General features: G+C 38.8%; 1 protein-coding gene across 1 annotated transcript; it reads left to right on the plus strand.

Annotated features, from left to right (window-relative positions):
- Window positions 1–14,806: 14,806 nt before the first annotated feature.
- Window positions 14,807–21,563, plus strand: tmprss5 (transmembrane serine protease 5). Its single transcript, XM_061719581.1, has 13 exons — window positions 14,807–14,858; window positions 15,503–15,641; window positions 15,880–15,960; window positions 16,976–17,089; window positions 17,366–17,501; window positions 17,739–17,852; window positions 17,960–18,003; window positions 18,180–18,342; window positions 18,487–18,671; window positions 19,924–20,022; window positions 20,144–20,286; window positions 20,397–20,549; window positions 21,248–21,563. Exons 1-13 carry the CDS (start codon window positions 14,856–14,858, stop codon window positions 21,254–21,256), a joined length of 1,383 nt encoding a protein of 460 aa, XP_061575565.1. The 5' UTR covers window positions 14,807–14,855; the 3' UTR covers window positions 21,257–21,563.
- Window positions 21,564–21,655: the final 92 nt, after the last annotated feature.

Raw genomic sequence — 21,655 nt, forward strand, 5'->3', positions numbered from 1 at the left:
TGCTGTTATTTTTCTGGTGATGACTCTAAATGTTGAAATAGCAGTAAAACCACATTCATTGATGAAATGACAAATGACATAAGGGATGGAAAGGGGGGATGGCAGTTTTACAGGGGGATGATTTGGACCGTTTTTATTTCAGGGGGGATGCCATCCCCCCTCATCCCCCCCTCAACTCAGTACTGATTATATCCTTTAAAACGTCATTTGATACAACTGAACATGTGGCACAAATATAGACAACATGAGTTGTTTTGTTTTTTTTCTTCAACAGAAGCGAACAACCAACACATACAGTAAACTGTATGTCTAGTGTAGCACTTCATTCAATTTTTTTGTCCTTAATACATTTACGCTTCTTTTTCATCAGTCTATGCAGCTGTGAAAAGTAATGTAGTTTTAACTGAAAATGCAAGGACATTATTAAAACCATCTGGTCTTAACTAGGTTAATACAATCTCTTATGAAAGCCAAAACACAACATTTTATAACATGATCTATTATTCCTTGTTATTATTTAATTTAAAATTAAGCCAAAACTCAACTTTAATGAACGAATCGTCTTCCTGCTGATGTTACTAATCATTGTGGACAAATATTGCAACCCCTTTTTTTACTATATTGCTATAGTTCATTTGTTTGCACAGCTCTCTTAAGTTTCTGTCTCAAAACTTTAACCCGTTGCCACTGGATTTTGACAGTCATTACAAAATCTTGATAAAAAGAGATTGACTATTCTTTTGCAGTAGAGTTTAAGCCCTAGATTATTGGGGAAGGGCCTTATAACCTTATAACCAGACTGACCAGCAGAAACAAGTTCCTCTGATATCAGTCCAGAGGTCTCTACTTCACCTTGTCACACAACCTGAATTTTTCCAGACCAGGATTATATCCAAATTTCTGCTTTTACAGAAGTGTCCAGACCAATTAATCAAGTGCAATTGATTAGCAGTGCTTGGCTGCTCATCCTCAACCACCGGAAGAAGTATGGATGCACTTAGTTTTCCACACATTTGTAAGACATGGTGAAATTGTTATTGTTATTCATCTGAGGTTATATTCATGTTATTTTAGAAATCTAGTAAAAAAATATTTTTTTTTTTCATGCCCTTTAGCACATTCTACACTCTCCAACGCCTCTTGATGCTGATACATCAACATTTCTTTGTGTTGCTCAAAGGGTAAAGCATAAAGGACTTAAAATAGCACATTTTGTGGCACATATGAAATCTGTTTTGGAATACATTGTAATTTTTAAAACCTGCTCCTTTTTAAAACCCTTTAACACTTCTTCTTTCGGATCCTAAATAAACTCCTCTACAGCAGCCATGTCCACACTAAAATCTGTTGCATGAAAAATATTGCATTCACACTCATACTGTAGGCCTGAATCAGTGAGGTCAGACCACTCTCACGTCCAATATGTTCATTCTACAGCTGATAACAACCACAGATAAACGTGATGGCTCCTTGGCAGCATTTCCTTCATGCCTTTTCCAGGTTGGAAACACAAAAACCCATAGTGCAGTTATTTCAGCGCCTGTCATGTGACCTAATATAATGGTTTGTCTACACAGCAGTGGTGTCCTGCCCAATCAAAAGCAATAATCTCACAACTATAATAATAATAACAATGAATGACTAGTCCAACTGGAATCTCCAAAGATAGCAGCAGCTGATTTCTGATGTCAGTTTCTGAATAAAGATTTCCCAGATGAAGCTCAATTTATTATCAATATGGCTGAGATTAGTGACTATGGAGGACCAAAACATAATTAGAAATAAAAGCAGAAATATATATATTTTGTTTTTCCTTTTCCTTATACACGCATTCCCTGTTTTTACATTCCCTTGTCTCCTCTTTTTAAAAAAGGAAAATTGAGATTCATCAGAACACGCAACGTTTTTCCAATCTTTTGGTGTCCAATTTTGGTGAGTCTGTGGGAATTGTAGCCTCAGTTTCCTGGAGTGTCACCCGGTGTGATCTTCTGCTGCTGTCGCCCATCCGCCTCAAGGTTTGGCGTGTTGTGCATTCAGAGATGCTCATCTGCATACCTCGGTTGTAAAGAGTGGTTATTACTGTTGCCTTTCCATCAGCTCGAACGTGTCTGGCCCTTCCCTTCTGACCTCTGGTATCAACAAGGCATTTGCGCCCACAGAACTGCCGCTCACTGGATATTTTCACTTTTTGGGACCATTCTCTGTAAACCCTAGATATGGTTGTGTGTGAAAATCCCAGTAGCAGCCCGGTCTTTGTACGTTTTGACCGTTTAGGAACATCATTCTTGTCAGTTGTGTGAAATAAGACCTGGAAACAGGCATTGTGGCATAGAATTGTCAAATTCGTTTAATTCACCGTACAAATTGTTACAGATTACTTTTGTAATACTGTATTTGACCCAGTCTTTGTATGTTTTGACCGTATAGAAACGTAATTCTTGCCATTGACCCGGTCTTTGTACGTTTTGACCGTATAGAAACGTAATTCTCGTCAGTGTGTGAAATAAGACCTGGAAACATTGTGGCATAGAATTGTCAAATTGGTTTAAATCACCGTACGAATCGTTACAGATAACTTTTGTAATACTGTATTTGACCTGGTCTTTGTAATTCTTGCCATTTTAAGAATGAGATGTGTACCTGCTGTACTCTACTGCCCTTACTTTTTAACAACTTGTGCTTTTTATTATTTTACCTCTTTTCATATAATTTTATTTCATTTTATTTGTTATTTACTATTTAATGGTGTCTTGCCGCTTTTAATGTTGATGTAAAGCACTTTGAATTACCTTGTGTTGAATTGTGCTATACAAATAAACTTGCCTTGCCTTGCCATGTTCAAAGTCACTTAAATCACCTTTCTTCCCCATTCTGATGAACGGTGCAGATGCAGCAGATCGTCTTGACCATGTCTACATGCCTCAATGCACTGAGTTGCTGCAATGTGATTGGCTGATTAGAAATGTGCATTAACGAGTAGTTGGACAGGTGTACCTAATAAAGTGTATTAAGTGTGAATGACGTGGGAACCATGTTAAAGACGGAAGGCTGCTCAGAGTCCCGGAGGCCGCCAGAAGCTGGGTTTTTAGAGATATAACCACCCCCAGATCTGAGGTGCAGCATCTTCTTTAGTCAGGATGAAAGTAGGGCAGGAAGCCAAGACTTTTTCACCTGCCATTTTTTATGTAATAGTTGCTAGGAAGTCATGTTCTGGGTGTCTGGAAAGCGGCAAGAAACAACTTGTATTGTAATAGACGCTAAATAAATAAAATGAAATTGAAATTGAAGATTGTGGCCCATCACAACTTCCTGACATATACAAACATACAGCAGCAGCAGTTGTAGTAGTCGTATTAATATTAGCAGTAGTACCAGTACTCTATATAATTACTTTAGATATCCTATTCACTTACTGTAATACAGATGTGGAGGAAGCATATCAATCATTATGAAGGAAACAAAGTAATACCACACTGGGAACAGTCTGCTCCAAGACAAAGCTCCGTAATAATCATGTTACCTCAGTAATGTTTTGTAAGCATAACCAAGTTAATATATTTAAAATATTTAAGTGAAGGTCAATTGTGAACTAAAACTATGTAATCATCAGTTGTTACACCTTGATTGATATGAAAGGGAGTTTTCAAACTTTTTTACTTCAATTTTTTAAATTATTAAAATAAAAACTTTTTTTGTTTTAACTAAATGAAACTACTTCTTCACAACTCTCTGTACAAATCCTTAACATGCATTTTAGAATAATAAAAATCCAAAAGTGAATCTCAACTTCTGTTAAACTTGAGTTATTAAAAACTTTACAGAATAGATGCCATTAAATGTCCCATCAAGTAACTATTCGGTGGAATATAATCTTAATATGTGGCAGGTCATATTACCATAAAAAATGAGCATATTGATTTTCTGGACAAACATTTATTTAAAAAAAAGGCCTTCCTAAATACTAAAATTAGCCTTTTTCAAAGATATTCATCTGGAATTAGTTTTGGAGTGGTTGAAGTTTACAATAGCGAACAACAACAATAACAATGTCATTTTATTGACTTACTCAAACATGGTTTCGGGATTAATAATCAAATCATTCAATTATTAGTATGATAATAATTCTCCCTGAAATGTAGTTTAGTTTGTTCTGCTCTGTCTGCTGCCCCAGAAAAGTCCATTTGTACACGAGTGCAGCCTGTCCAGCCTCCACAGCCCAACAAAGCTGCTGATCCCTCGGAAGAGTTCACTGTCAGACAACAACATCTTGTGGTACTAAGCTGTTTATAGCGTTTATGTATCATCCAGGCTACAGCTGGAGATACCTTTAATGTTGACACCACGACCCCATGGCTCTGTGCCAGAGCTGGATAAATGTTGACAGAGCTAATAGTCTTTCAGATGCAGAGCTGCTTATTTTAATAAGTAAAAAGATGAATGAATGAATGAAAGAGCCACTGAATTAAATTATTTGTACAAGTTTCTTTGCTGGCCTATACACAAGAAAAAGCAGTTCTTTATGAATATTTAAATTGACAGTGATTTAATCATTATTTACAAATATCACATAAGTTAGTTATTAAAGACAAAGTAAGTTACAGACGTGTGGAGCCAGTTTGGAAAAGAAAATCTAATGCTTCAGGGGTACAAGCAAATGGCAGGAATCTATTCTCTCCAATTGTGGCAAATAAATAAGTAAATAATTAAATATACAGAAAATTCAGGCTATTATAAAGTCAACAAGTCAATTCTCTTATAACTTAAAAATAAATCAATTCAACAGGTCCGTTTTAGAAACATTTCTCCCCACTGGGGTGCATCTTACAACAGATTTCTGGATTTTCAAGTTTGAAAGAGACAGAGAAGAAAAGAGGCTCTCCCACCTCAACAATCCATACAGCCATGTCTTTTTGTTTTCCATATTCAAAGATAATTGATTGGTTGGGAAGTGGTGCTTTAAGTCTGGTGATCTTTTATCTTGGCATAAGTTACCATGGTGATAATGTCCAATAAGGATCATGTAAGTTTTGTGCTGAAAGCCCAGGGCTGAAGCTGGAGTTGGCTCACCATGCCACTCATCCTGCTTTGCACCACATTACCACCTGGATTATAAAGCACCTGTATAATGATGCCATCTTTGTCATCCAACTTTCCTGAGATTCAAAGCACCCCACCTTTGTTCAGACGTTTCACACATACAGAACAAACTACTGTACTCGGCAGTAGCTCAGATGGTAGAGCGGGTCGTCCAATGATCAGAAAGTCAGCGGTTCAAATCCCGCTCCGTCCCAGTTGCTGTCGTAGTGTCCTTGGGCAAGACACCTTACCCACCTTTCCCTGTGTCGATGTGCTTGAATGTATGGGACGTTTGGCACAGCCACACTTGTGATGATAATGGTGCGTTACAAGTTAAATTCATTATTATTACTCGCATTTTGATATGGATGCAGCTTTTTGTTCTTTTGTGCTTCAGTGCATTCACATGGAAACAGTGATTTTCACCTTTAACACGGGGGAGCAAAAAACAAAAACAACAAAACAAGAACACACAACTAATTTTAAATGTGTCTAAAGTCCATCATGGATGGACCATCACACATTGAATGACTCAAATCAGTATTGCAGATGTATTTTTTTTAAGAAATGAGTGCAGTGTGGAGTTTGCATGTTCTCCCCGTGCTTGCGTGGGTTCCCTCCAGATACTCCGGCTTCCTCCCACAGTCAAAAACATGCATGCTAGGTTAATTGATGATTCTAAGTTGCCTGAAGTGAACCCCTGCCTCTCGCCTGTGATTAGGGTTGCCACCCGTCCCGTAAAATACGGAATTGTCCTTTATTTGATAAAAAATGTTGCGTCCCGTATTGAACTAATACGGGACGCGATTTGTACCGTATTTTCATTAACTTTTACACCATATTCTAGTTGAATTATTGAAATAAATTAACCTTTACACCATATTCTAGTTGAATTATTGAAATAAATTAACTTTTACACCTAGTCTAGTTGAATTATTGAAATAAGTTAACTTTTACACCATATTCTAGTTGAATTATTGAAATAAATTAACTTTTACACCATATTCTAGTTGAATTATTGAAATAAATTAACTTTTACACCATATTCTTCACCTGTAGGCTATATTATACATTTGGGCTGATGTGGACATACATAGCATAGGAGGCTATTTCAGTTGCTAGTATGGTTGGCTGTCTGTACAGTCATGCAAGTTCAATGCTATTAAAGCACTTTAAACTTGAAATCAAAGCATTTTGTTTTTTTATATAAAAATGTTATATAAAAATAAACACATTTTTATTCAGTTTAGAAGTTTTGGGGCTTTTTTCTTTTGGCTCCTGCGCTGCTGAAATCAGGGCGTCCCTTATTTCTATTTCTGAAAGGTGGCAACCCTACCTGTGATGAGCTGGAATAGGCTTCAGCAGACCCCTGTGACCCTGCAAAGGATACAGCGGGTATAGAAAATGGATGGATGGATGAATGGATGGATGGATGAATGCAGTGTGCTCCACAACAAATACAGCCACCAGTCCAATAGTCAAGCTCTGTGATGGTTTGGGGCTTTTACCAGTGGCCCAGCCAAAGATCATTACACTTGTGAGGTCAGCATTAATGCAGAAAAAGTGCAGTGAGATTTTAGAGCAATGTTATGGTGTCTTAAGAGCACATCCATGCATGTTTTTAACAAGCCAAAGCAAAACTGAATTACTTTAAGGAAGAAGAGGGTACGGGAACTGAACTGGCCTCCATGCAGAAAGAAGGGCACCATGGTGACCATGTACTTATGTACAATCTGAGATGTATTTATAGCAATGGGACAGAATAACCACCAAAACAGTTCATTGCGTGGTGTCCTCAATCCTATAAGCTTGAATATCCTTTTCTTTACCTGAAGGTAAAAGAAAAAAAGGGGAAATATATCTTCATACAAAATACAAATGTTATCCTTGTTTTGATTAATGGGTGCAGGAGATGTTTCATTTCTTATTGATTGTGATTTCAGAGTTTCTTAGAATCTAAAAGGCTCCTGGATGAGAGGTACATTCTTATAAACCATATTTGAGCACCTGGGTAGTAATCCCTGCTCCTGCTTGTGTTGAGGTCTCTGCCTTTATTTTGGTTTCCAGCGAGTGGGATGCAGCTCAGCTGGACTGAATCAGATGAATACAATTTAAAGCAGAGATATTTCACCTATTTGCAATGAAAAGTTCTGTGCATGAAGGCCAATAGTTGAATTGCAAAACAAAGAGTCTTCTTCTTAAATACACAATACCGTTTCATTTTTAAATTATAATGGTTTATTTGTTTAAATAAAAAATGACTGCAACATAGAAAGCATAGTTTTATCAATGTATGTTGTTTTCTATTGTGTTGCCTTCTGTGTATCACAGTGTCAGCTGACAGGCCAATTTAGTCATTTGGAATTTAATAGTTTGATCATTTTTCCTCACCCAGATCAGTCTCAGTTTATAATCTGCTCTGTTGTTCACTGCTCAATTCATTACTTGAAGGATTTTCTGTCATACTCTGGGAGTTTTATGGCAGATACAGCTACAGAAGTTGTTGACCTGAGCTCAGAACCGGAGCAGGTGAGTGATCAGCACCGTGCTCAAGTTCTGCAGTTGTCATTTTCTCATTGATCCAGCAGTCTTGCCCTGAGATATTTCTCTCCAACCTCCTCCAGATCCCATTTTTCTAAGGGAATAAATTTAAAGCCAGTGTGTACGTCTGAAAAATGACAATCACCTCCTCAAGCCCTCCACCTAACATTTCAACCTGGCCTTCAGTCCAGGTCCACGCTCAGTGGAGGAGCAGATTGAGTGGAAGCCCGTTTTAATGTAATCTCCTCTGTTTAATTAGACTGAGCATGGTGGGCAGCAAAACCAAGCCACATTACTCACCATCTGGTGGGGAGCATCTCTGCCCTTACCCACACTCACCATCATTAGCCTCTACAAGACAAGATACAAACGCATACATGACAGCTATTTATTCAACCTGCCACTTACAATACAAACACGACCACATACCATTTAATCACACACTCATGCTTAGACCTGTCACTTTAATGACAGTAGCTGCACAACAAAGCCTCCAAAGTAGAGCACTTGTCAAAGAATTTGACCATGGTTGTCAATCACATTTATTCTACAAATAAAAACTGTTCTTGCGCATTGTTCATGTGTTGTGACCTCCGACAGTGACGACAATACATTCAGCATAATTAACAGATTCTGAGAATATGTAAACACATCTTTGAGTTGTGCAGGTAACCTTTTTACCAAATTACAAGTAAAAATGTGGGGGTGGAAAAGGCCAATAGTTTCACTACAGTTTACAGTTCCTACAAAATTAAAAGGGCAAAAGAAGTTGCTTTTGGCTCAGTATTACTTATGCAGTCGTTAATTTCTACCAGAAGAGGGCAGCATTTCACCATAATTGACAGCAAGCGATACCAACGCTGCACCGCTGCACAAAGGGCAGAGAATAATTGGAGAGTGTGCATCATGCACAGTGCATGCTTGTGTGCTTTTAGCAACAGATGGTGTCAACACACAAATACATCATGATACCAATGACACAGAGCCAACATCCTTTCGTATGCCATAAAAAGGTCAGATAAATCATTTCCCAACATATAAATCTGGTACACATCAATAGCTGATGCTACGTGTTTGATGTCTACAGAGATAAGCCGGCTAAAAGGAAGCTTTGTCTGATTGGCGGCAGATGGGCAGCAGGAGTGGTGGTGCTGCGGCTGCTGCCGGGCTGCGTGGGCTGGGAGTCTGCCGGGTAGACAGACATGGGGCAGCCTGATCCCGACCCTCGTCTCTGGGGTCCTGCTCGGGCCTCCGGCTGGCAGTGGTGCTCCGGCTCCGGCCCCTGGTCCCTACTAGGTCCCTCCACGGCTGCTGGTTACAGCTGGTGCCAGTGTCCCCAAGGGAGGTCAGGGTTGGTCTGATATGACCAGGATGCTGGTGACAGTAACCATTAATGATAATCACTAACATTGTCATTGTATGTATGAATGAATGAATGAATGAATGAATGAATGAATGAATGAATGAATGAATGAATGATTGAATGAATGAATGATCTTTATTTCGGTCTTGTACATGTTTTTTACAAAACAAAATGAAAAAGTAAAATAAACATTGCTTTTGCCGAAAAGGTGTAGGCTGAAGCCGTAGCTTATAGTGCCTACCCTTTTTCTGTTGTGATCTTGTGATCAGCTTAAATATGAAACATTAGCATTACTCCGTGGAAACAAACAATGCATAAAGTAGATAAAAAATAAACAACACAAAATATAAAATTGACATTTCACATTCTAGAATGTTTTTGATAATATACTTTATAGTTATAGTGTTTTATATTTATTTACAATATTTTCTTTAAACATTTTCTTTAACTTTTTAGGTCGTTGTCACAATTATTCCATATTTCTCTTGCCTTAATTGATGTACATCTCTTTTTAATATTTGTTCTTACTGTCGTCATCTCAAACATGAGTTTCCCCCTCAGGTCATAGCGGGTTTCTTTTATTTGGAACAAATCCTGAATGCAGTTTGGGAGCAGTTTCTGCTGGGCTTTAAAGGCAAATAAAACAGTTTTCTGCTCTACTGTATCATGGAATTTTAGAGTATTATATTTAATAAAGAGATTATTTGTTGGTTCATAATAGTCAGATCTACTTATTATCCTTAAAGCTCTTTTCTTTAATAAGAAAATAGAGTTTGTATTTGTTTTATAGGTGTTACCCCATACCTCCACACAATAAGTCATGTATGGAACTATGAGTGAGTTATACATCAAAAACTGTGCTCTTTGACAGAAGATATAATTTGTTTTACTTATGTGTGTGTGTATATATATATATATATATATATATATATATATATATATATATATATATATATATATATATATATATATATATATATATATATATATATATATATATATATATATATATATATATATATATATATACACACACACACACACACACAAAGGAGGTGCCACATCAAGGCTGTAACCAGTTCAGCTTATTAAGCTTCCTATGAACCCCCCCACCCTCCCTCCACCCCCACCTTTCATTTGTGCCTGATAAATATAAAACAGCCACCCCAAATATCAAAAACAAATTATTCCTACATTGACTGCGACTTCACTGCGACTTCACTGCAGGCAGTTTGCACTCACCATGTTGATCCTGAGAGAATCTGGACAAACACAAGCACATGAAAGGGCAAGTGTGTGATCCCTCAGAAGTTACTGCATCAAATCCATTCTATTCTCCGGGAGCTGATATATAACCACGTAGTCAAGCAGCTTCTTTGGGATTTGTTGAACACTACGTGGAATAACATTCATAAATATTTCTTAAAACTGTTCAGTTCAAAAAATAAGCCTTGCCTTTGGACAACATCCGTCTCAAGTTAATTTAAAGTAGTATGGCGATTTTAAAGCACCATGTCCTCCCTTCCAGACTGCCTCTTTTCCAAAGACATCCATACATTTTTCATCAAGCCAAAGCAATCTTGCACACATGTGCAAGAAGGCCGGCCCGCTTGCCGTTCTGATCCGTCCTTCAAAGAGATGGAATATGTGGACAATGGTTAAAAGAAAGAAATACAGCAATGATAATCCCCTATTCTTACAGAGCTTAAGATGTGTGTATAGGTGCGTCTGGAATACTGAATACAAGAACGTCCTAACAGTGAGCGACGGGGTAAAAGCTTTACTTGCTCAAAGTCTTTGGAATGTGTTGCTGCCCTAAACTTCAACAACATGATGCACATTCACTAGCAAGGACCACGCCATCAACAGGATACGTTTAAATGATTTATTGATACGAAGATGATAACGATGACGATGACGATGGTGATGATGATGATGATGATCTATGGATCGGTCGAAGCGTTGTGAGGAAGCTGGTAGGGAATCCGCCGCAACGACGAACCCCCTAGGAATCTATGAGGTAGAGAAAGAGAGGGAAGAAGGAGAAGAGAAAAGGGGTGGGGGGAGGGGTGCAGAGAACGAGAGCAAAGAGGAACTGAGGTTTTTGGTTAGTATTTGAAGGTTTGCCGGAAGAGGCGTGGTGCCGAAAGAGGCGTGGTTGAGGCGTGGTCCTGCTCCCGAAATTCACTGGTTAAGCTCCTTAAATGAAGTTGAACAGAAAAAGAGGAAAAAAAAACAAACTAAGATGATACTACACTATCACACATTATTTATTCATATAAGAATAAACAGTATCTAATGTAAAAGTTTGGACATCCCAAGTCAAAGTTGCTTAAAATATTTAATAGTTAGGTCAAGGTCAAGGCCCCACACACATGCACGCACGCACGCACGCACGCACGCACGCACACACACAAAAAACAGCTGCTTCATCTATTTTTTTCATAATTTATTTTTACAGGCTTTAAAATCCAGTAATAGTTAAATTCCCAAACAGTGTCTGCATTTAGACTTATTTTTATTAGTCACACTCATCCTGCGTCATGGATTAAGACCTGGTAAGGAACAGATGCGTGTTACACGTTTCCTAATTAAACTTGGCTGCTTTGAAGAAATCTCTGTATTAGAACAGTTCCAACCTGTGAAGTGACAGTTGGTATTCATTACGGGGTATTTGAGGTCATCCAAGACAAAACATGCAGCTCGACTCCATTTGGATAGCATCTTCGACAGCCTCTGCTCTTCCCTTAACTGCTTAAATAGAAACTCCAACCTTTTAATGTCTGTCCCTGCTGAGAGCTCACAGCCAAAAGCATTAAAACACATGAAAGGCCGGACAAGAGGGATTCAGTTTTAAATGCTTTGGTGTGCTGGACTAAAGGCATCAACGGTTGAGGCCAACACTGTCCAAACCTTAAAACAAACAAAAAAAAAGAAATGTCTCCTGCTTTAATCAGAACCCAGTGTGGGATGTCTGGGCAGAGACCGAGAGAGACTGTACCTGATGTTCAAGGTTCGGACATTGGAAGGAGGCATATGTACTAATGTGCTGAGATAACGGCTGAGCTGATCAAATCTCGGCACACCAAACGGAGAGAGAGCGCGCAACCGCCCGCAAAGCAGAGATAGAAGCATCTCCAAACTGGCCTGCAGCCAGCCTCCCCTCAGAGGAGCACCGGGCTGAGATTCATGAATAAATTAATGTAGTTCACTCTAAGGACACTGTTATTGTTCAGGTCACTTTGGAGGCATTGGAATTTAAATTTCTGATCAAAAACAGGAGCACGAGTCAAAGTCTGGACACATTTTTCTACATTTTAGCTTTGTAGTAGTTTTTTTTTTTTGTATCCTTCTAAAATATGCATATATTAAGAATAAATCCTGAACACTTGACCGTTACTGTGAGCTGATGTTAATATTGAAAATCTCCAGCTGTACACTTCAAACTGTTCAGTCAGTAGCACATAAAAAGGTTTAGTACCTCTTATTTGGAAATCAAGAGCATTTGGCTTGTTGTCTTTGTCCTAGATGGTGGATCATGAAAATGATTGACCATTCAGTCTGATTACCAATTAACTGAGTAACTGTGTCAATAGTAAATGGCACCATTAACGGAACATTATTCCTAAAGGCTCTACAGGCAAGTTAAATATGTATTTAATTCCCAAATGTAAAACTGTGAGAGATACTCAACAAGTAAAGGCTGTTACATATAGGAAAGCAATATAACAGATATTGTGGGTGTTAAAAAAAGCAAGGATGATAAAAACAGAATGTAATATTCATAAAACCCATTTACACACTTTTTCAGTTTTGAAAGAAAATATTTCATGTTAGACACGAGTGAGTTTCCAGCCTCTCAACAATTAAGAGCCACTTATGCTGAATTTTTAAAATGACACGACACAACACACACACACACGCACACGCACACGCACACGCACACGCACACGCACACGCACACGCACACGCACACGCACACACACACACACACACACACACACACACACACACACACACACACACACACACACACACACATAGCCATACCTTTGTTGTATGTTCAGAATGTAGTTGCTTCGTATTTTTGGAAACAGTGAAGCATTATCTACAAAGACATTATTTGAAAAATGTTGATACTGCTTAGCATTAATGCCTCTTTAACATATGTATAAGTTCCCCAAGCTACGGGCAGTCATAAAATTCATACCATCATGAATGCTAAATTTAGGACTAAAGTTTCATCTTTATTTCAGTCCATTTTAAACAAATTAAGTCATATGAACTTCAGTTTAGTAATGAAGCAAGACTCAATTAAACCTTGATGCTATATAGGAAGTGTTATATAAAAAAATAACTTTGGAGCTTTAAAACATTGAAAGCTATTTTCACAGCTTGTTTCCTGGAAGGTTAAACATTGTGAAATCAATGATTTAAATAAAAATGAATAAAACAACCACACAACACATCCCTTAATGAATGAATCAAGTGAATGCAGTACTGCAAATAAATCACTTTGCAAGACAAATCTGCAAATGAAAACACACACACACACACACACACGCACACGCACACGCACACGCACACGCACACGCACACGCACACGCACACACACACACACACACACACACACACACAAAACAGTTGCTTCATCTATTTTTTCATAATTTATTTTGCAGGCTTTAAAATCCAGTAATAGTTAGATTCCCAAACAGTGTCTGCATTTGCAAAAAAGGGAAGACATCAAATACTTGTGAGAATTACCAGACAACAGCTTGTATCGTCCTTGCTCACGTACCTCTGGAACACAATTCAACGCTATGCTAATATCATCAAATATTATTACTCTCACAACCCTGCTGATATGAGTTTCAGCTGCTGCTCCATCACATGCAATTTCTGCTCCTGCCTCAGACCTCGATACTGTGTTGGATTTCAAAATAATTCCAAATGACACCTGGTAGATGAGCCAAATAGATCTGGGCTGTTTCTTGGATTTGGCCTGGACAGTCAAGCGAGGAGGAATTTTCTTCCTGGCGGTTTATCCCTTCACCTGGACATTGGCTGATTCCGCTGCACACACACGGGCATACATAAATACCTGTTATCAAATGTTCCCGTAGCTGCAAGGATTTCATTTTCAATAGATATCATATGAATCTTTCAGGCTTTGAACTCCCAAGTCCAAGATATCTTCCTTCTAATCTCAATTGTTAATTAGTTCTTTAAATATTCACTTTAGCTAATGCTTTCTTGCAGCCATTTAGATTACATAAAGTAGTTAAAAAAGAATATTTGAAAACTGAAAGCAATTCTACTAAGAGTGAGATTTTTCTTTTGTGAATCACTGAAAAGAAAAGAAGGTCTGAGCTGTCAGCAGGCAGACAGAGCAGGTTTCATTTGCTTTATGAGTGTTGAGAGACGATAGTTTTGGATTTCAAATGATCAGGATTGAAATCATATGGGGCTTTTCAACAATCTGTAATAATGACCTTTTCTATGACTCTACACACTGTCACGTAATCATACCTCTCAGGTGCAAACAGAATCTTTTGGCACAGGTAAAAACTGTTGCCTAGCAACCCCTGGTGATCCATCAAATGTCAGCTTGGAGGTATCTCTGGAGATGCTCCCCTCCTACAAAGACCTGGTTCAGCTCGCTTTCACAGGCCCCATGACCCCCCTGGACAAACAACAGCCTCATTCTCTACACCGGTGCTGACCTCATTGTCTCTTTGTGAAGGGAAAATCCAGAGTTGCATTCTGTTAAACGGTGCATCAACCAGTGGGACAAACCCCTTCACAACTCCAGTGCAGGACTACAGATGAACACGGATGCCACTGCCCTTTCCTCAGGACGGCACGCAAGGAAAACATGGTAAGAGAAAGGAGACCAAATATTCACTACACCTGTATCCATCTGTCTAGTTTAACGTGACACATCAGCGCTTTTGTCCCCTTATCTTGCTGTTTAGAGAAAAGAATCCTCTGCACTCATGCAACTATCACTTGAAACTTGAATCGTGCTTGTTTTTGTCACATTTCTGATGGCATTCTGTCACATTCTGAATTTTTAGCTGCTGCTGTATTTAACTTACATTACTCATGCTCATTCCAGAGACCAAAGTTACATGATTTTCCATGCTCAGGTGCTACATGAAAATATATCACACATTTTTTTTGCACTTAAGCTGTATATGAGTCTCACGTTTTCATATGCCATTTATTCAGAACTTTAATGTAATTACTGCAGTTACTTTCAATATGTTGTTCATAGAAACGTTTGCTTCTTGCACAGTTAGCTCAATAAAAACAAACAAACAGAGGCTTAAAACTCGGACTGCATACATCTGGAGAGGTTAGTGTTTGCTAATATCAAGATTACCGAGCTGCTAATTTAATCTGACAGGAACTTGTCAGGTCGACTGTTATAGGAGCAGATGGCAAGCACAGTCGCCCAAATTTAACCAAATAGAAAAGAGAAATAAATGAGGTCTGACACGCTTGCTGTTATTCTTATAGAGTTTTGATGGAGACACACTATCAGTGATTGAAAACCCGGTGGCTGTGAGTCATCCTTTTCACTCAGAGACAACAGCGGGAGTTGCAGGAACCAAAGGAGCCCAGGGCTGGTTGAAGGGCAATCCTTCTACGACTCACGGTAAGCTCCTGTGGTGCACCTCCTAATGGACATCAAATAGTAATAAACTTCATTGTGCAGCATCAGTGTCTGCTCTGCAGAGACAAGTAGTACAGAAGTGCTTCTTTGTGAAAAGGACACCACACGGTTTTACTTTTTAATTCCTTTTTTATTTATTCAAGAGCTGACATTTGATCATTCTTCTCAGCTTACATCTGGGTCCACGAGGCATTAATTGGAGTATTAACTGTTGCTTTAGCTCACAGATTGGTGAGGCTGCTGGCAGCGGCGTGTGCCGTCGGACTCCTGGGAGGCTTAGTTGTAGGTGTCTGGTTTCTAGGTGAGTCAATGTGTCTGAGAAAGAATCACTAAATGAGCTTAGCACAAGCCGGGAAATGGAAACAAAGGTGCACAAAACCTTTATAGAGCAAATGAGGGATCTGTAGGGTCTTAGTTTGATTTTAATTTACACAGATCAGTGCCTCATTATGTCTGCATTTAAAAAAAAAAAAACTTTTAGATCCCGAAATATAGTTGCATTTTCTTAATTAATTAATGCAATGCCTTCAGATCCTTTGTATAATATTCAAAAGATGGAAAAGAAGTGATTTATTCTAGAAACTAAAACTGAGATCTTTAGTGTTTTCTGCATAATGAATACTAAATTACAACTTGATTATGGAGTTTTTATATAATACAAAGGGGTTGATGAGATTAAAAAAAAAAAACTTTTTAAAGTCAAAACTTTCTGTGCTCTGGTGGACAACCTAAATTAAGATGACGCAATAGGCCGGCCAATTAATCCATATCACAGAAAAATAGAGTACAAATGTGTCAATCTTCCCAAAGTTCCCCAAAGTAATTCTGAATCTGGCGGTCCATATCACTACAGGGAATAATGCAAGATATTTGGAAAGTAAGGATCTAACTTCTGGCTTATGTACAAATTTAAAAACATTCACTAAAGGAGATGTATTGTTTTTAGAGTTGTACTGCATTAGTTTGCCTCAAATGCTTCCTTTATGTAGATAAAAAGAAATCCCAGCTTTTGGGATGAACTGACATTAAATTCAAGCTTAGAAAAAGAAAGAAGGCTTTGCAATTGAGGAGGGTGGGGGTATTAAATTAAATAACATAATACCAAGTATTGCTTTAATTAGCATTGTGTGTTCCTTTCTAGATATGAAATTATTTAATTACATCCGTCCCCCTGTGAAGAAAAACTTAATTTCTCTCCAGACTTTTGTCTGTTCTGTGCAAATTCAGATTATCTGCTGAGATTTAGAAAACATTTTTGTTGCCCGTCTGGCTGGGTGATTAAACGGCTCATTAATTACACCCTTATCTCCATTCAGTCAAACTTCTTCTGAGACCATCCTCTTCCCAGACACCAGTAGGACTCGGCGATACAAAGGAGACATCGTTCTGTAATGTCACGGAGGATGTTTCTATCTCTGATCCGAGGAAAGGTCTGTGTTTTCTCCTCTGTTGCGCTTGCTTCTCACCATTTCATGCTTTAAGAATCAGGACACGGTGCTGAATTTAGTTGATTGATCTCTTCTGCTCACCCCTGAGAAATTCAGATTGACTGGCGTGAAAGCATCTCACATGATGACCTGTTGTTATTTACCATATTAGCATAGATACTCGTGTTTCCAAATCATTGCCCACCTGTAGAATACACTTGTTCATTAGTATTGACTGAGAGCTTGTCTCTAGAGGGATTTTCAATCAATCAGGTTCAGTGTTTTATAGAATCAGCCAAGAGAACTCCCTCCTGGAGATCCAGCTGGAGAAGCTGCCGACCTGGCTGCCAGTGTGCTACGAGAGGTGGAACTCCTCGCTGGGAACACTGGTCTGCAGACAGCTGGGTTATCTGAGGTGCGTCTGCACTCCTGCAAGGCTCACACACACACACACACACACACACACACGCACCACCTCAGCTGACAGTGCTCAGCCCAAAATACCAACTCAAGTGCAATTTTATCACTTTTTTCCAAAGACTTTGGCTTATTTATGATGCCTTCACAGCTCATTTACAGCCATGTTTCACACCTTATGAATCAGAATGAGCTTAATTTTCTCTCCCACTCATTTGCACATGTTCTCTTACAGACTGACCAAGCATAAAGGAGTAAATCTAACAGATATTGGGCCAAACTACACTGACGGCTTTATTCAAATTACACCAGAGCACAAGAGCAGTCTGGAAAATATGTGGCAGTTAAGGTATAAGGCAATTTGTTAAAGGACATCATACTCATAATGATGCATGGAAAATTGTAGCCATTAACACATTAATTATGCATTAGTTACCACATTTATTTTCATTTCAGGGGAAGCTGTATCACAGGGAAGGTTATCGCTTTACAATGTTTTGGTGAGTAACAATAATTAGCTTTTCGTTTGACTTTGCGCCTCACACAAAGGCCTGTAGTTTTTAGTCAATTCTTGTAAAAAGATCTACGTTGGAACAGAATGAATGGGTGTCTTTTGTGCAGAAAAATTTTGACCTATCCAGTTCAAGTCCTTTCTGATGAATGGATCTCTGTGTAGAGTGTGGGACACGAGCAAAGCTGCCCAGGATAATAGGGGGAGTTGAGGCCACGCTGGGCAGGTGGCCCTGGCAGGTCAGCCTCTACTACAGCAACCGTCACACCTGCGGAGGCTCCATCATCACCAGACAGTGGATAATCACAGCTGCCCACTGTGTGCACAAGTAAGACTGCTGACTTTAACAGCATTAAAGGTCTGAGGTGACAGCTGCTATGAAGGGCAACAATCAGTCATTAACAGCTGCACAATGCTGGGAACGTTCCCCCTCATCAATGTCTGACTTCTGTTTTCCTTTTTCAAATGTCAGCTACAGGCTACCTCAGGTGTCCAGCTGGTCGGTCTACGCCGGCATTGTGACCCGCAGCTCGGCCAAAGTGGCCCAGCACACAGGATATGCTGTGGAGAAGATCATCTACAACAAGGACTACAACCACCGGAGCCACGACAGCGATATAGCCCTGATGAAGCTGCAAACACCACTCAATTTCTCAGGTCTCTCCTCTAAATCAGTCCTTGGCCCGCTGCTCTTCTCACTCTACATGTTACCTCTAGGTCACATAATCCGCAGACACAATATTAGTTTCCATTTTTACGCAGATGATACACAGCTTTATTTCTCTTTCGACCCTACCATCAACCATCAACTACACACTCTCAAAGTATGCCTAAATGAAGTACAAACCTGGCTGTCTAATAACTTCCTTCAATTGAACCCGGACAAATCCGAAGTCATTATCATAGGCCCAGACACCACACACAATCACATCTCACCACAACTTGGTTTATTCTCTACCAGTATTACCCCCAGCTGCAGAAATCTTGGTATCATCTTTGACAGTAATCTCAACTTTAATCAGCATGTTAAAGCAACTGTCCAGTCTTGTTTCATCCAACTACGCAGAATCTCCAAAATCCGGTCCTTTCTGTCTCCCAAGAACCTGGAAATTGTCATTCATGCATTCATCACATCCCGTTTAGATTACTGTAACTCACTCTACTCCTGCCTAAGTAAACATAATCTCTCCAGACTTCAGCTTATCCAAAATTCTGCTGCCAGACTCCTCACAAATTCAAATAAAAGAGTACACATAACCCCGATTTTAGCTTCATTACACTGGCTACCTGTGCGTTTTAGAATTGATTTTAAGATTTTAATGATCACTTTTAAGGCCCGGATGGGACTGGCCCCTGAGTACATCAAAGACTGCTTAGTCCCATACGAGCCAAGGTGTAGCCTGAGATCCTCCGGCGGGTCCCTATTAGAGATTCCTAGATCTCGACTAAAAACTAAGGGCGACCGGGCCTTTGCTATCAGGGCCCCGTCGCTCTGGAATGACCTGCCGGAGGAGATCAGGCGAGCCACATCTCTGTCCATTTTTAAATCTCTTTTAAAAACACACTTTTTTAAATGTGCTTTTACTTAACATCTAATAATGTACTCTATAATATCCAATGTTATTATTTTCTAATGTTCTATTGTATTTCTATGCTCTTATGTTTTTATATTTTTGTCATTTTATTGGATTCTGCCTTTTAATTCTGCTTTGTAAAAGCACCTTGTAACTGTGTTTGGAAAGGTGCTATACAAATAAAGCTTATTATTATTATTATTATTATTATAATAAATGAGCCAAGATAGCAGCAGAACAAAAACACACAAATGTCTACGCATGAACCTGCAAAGATGTCCTCTTTCAATGCAAATTGTAATTGAATCTAAACTGTCATTTCCCCCTTTATCAAGACACAATCAGGCCCATCTGCCTGCCGCAGTATAACTATGATGTCCCAGGTGGCACACAATGCTGGATTTCTGGATGGGGATACACACAACCTGATGGGGGTAAGATGCTGCTGCTTGAGTTTAAATTTTACTGCTGCCACAACTGTAATTTAAACATGATAACAGAGTGCCACAATTGCATTGACAGCTGAGGCTTAAATATATATCTTTCCTCTCCCAGTACATTCACCTGACACTCTGAAAGAGGCGCCAGTTCCTATAATAAGCACAAAGAAATGCAACAGCTCTTGCATGTACAATGGAGAAATCACACCTCGGATGCTTTGTGCAGGATACACAGAAGGGAAAGTGGATGCATGTCAGGTCAGCTACATATCTTGAAAACTACTTTGCAGAATCCCACCAAAGATGCATCCTCACTTGTGATAATCATTTACAGTTGTAGCAAATAGTCTCTGTGTTTACCTGTTTAGGGAGACAGTGGCGGGCCTCTGGTTTGCCAGGATGAAAATGCATGGAGGCTGGTAGGGGTAGTGAGCTGGGGAACGGGCTGCGCTGAGCCAAACCACCCTGGGGTTTACACCAAAGTGGCTGGATTCTTGGGCTGGATCTACGACATGATTGAGGTACAGGCTATTAAAAAAAAATAAAGTGGAAAAAAGCATTAAAACTCTATCCAACTCTGCTGCCTTTTTTTATGACAGCTGTATTTAACTTCTTGGATGAAAAATTTAAATAAATTAATTGATCACCACAGTAACTATAATACAGTCATAAAAAAGTCTTCCAGTTCTAATGTTTAACGTATTTGCACATATTAAAAATTTACACGGCCAGAGTCTTAAAATAGTTACCCTATTTTACAACAACTCACATCACATTAGACCGTGGCATTATCTTTTTGGTGTACACATCATTGTTCATCATAGACTAGAAAATCTTGAATAAAACATCTAAAATGAGCTGTTCTGTGATCAGCATCAATGTTGTTTACACACTCAACAATGCATCACTGATTCATCTAATCTGAAGCATGTCACGCTGGCCTGATAAGAGCCATTTTGACTTTGCATGAATTCTTTTAATTTTCAAACTGCCATTTGACAGTAATTAAAGTCAATTATCACTTCAATTAACTATTTCTTTCCACTGTGACATGACAAAATGACAACTGTTTACATCACTTCACAGATCTTTCATTACAGACATCATACTCTACCATTACTATTAATTTGTACCAGCAACTCAAAACAAGCATTAACTTCACAATCAAACATAATTCAAGTTTAGGCTGACTGCTAATCACTACTATCTGTCTTTGCAGAATTACTGAGAATGGATCAAGAAACACAAGAAGAAGATACTGCTAACAGAACTGTTTGAGACATTTGACAACTATAGTTAACATATTTATATTTTAAATGTCAGTTATAAAATGTACAGATAATCAGAGTGGAAATATTGAATACATTTTTACGTTATATTTTTCGTGTATTGAGTAAATTATGCCACTTTAAACACAGTGTTGAGGGTGATTCTTTACCCGTAGTTGCGCCGTGCACCACTAGGGGGCGACTGTGTCATGTCGTTTCCATAGCAACTGCAAACATTAACCAAGTAAGTGTTGTTTGAGACAACGTTTAACTCATTTTAAAAGTTTGTGCGATATTGCTAAAAATATATAGGCCTATATACATTTTTTGTTAACTCAACAACGACTGTACTCCTAACA

Source organism: Cololabis saira, chromosome 4, assembly GCF_033807715.1.
Source record: "Cololabis saira isolate AMF1-May2022 chromosome 4, fColSai1.1, whole genome shotgun sequence".
Lineage (NCBI taxonomy): Eukaryota > Metazoa > Chordata > Actinopteri > Beloniformes > Belonidae > Cololabis > Cololabis saira.

Excerpts from the sequence above, each read along its gene's own strand:
- tmprss5 (XM_061719581.1), top strand. Across the intron at positions 18,004-18,179 it reads TATCGCTTTACAATGTTTTG|AGTGTGGGACACGAGCAAAG; the intron begins GTGAGTAACAAT and ends ATCTCTGTGTAG. Across the intron at positions 20,287-20,396 it reads GGAAAGTGGATGCATGTCAG|GGAGACAGTGGCGGGCCTCT; the intron begins GTCAGCTACATA and ends TTACCTGTTTAG.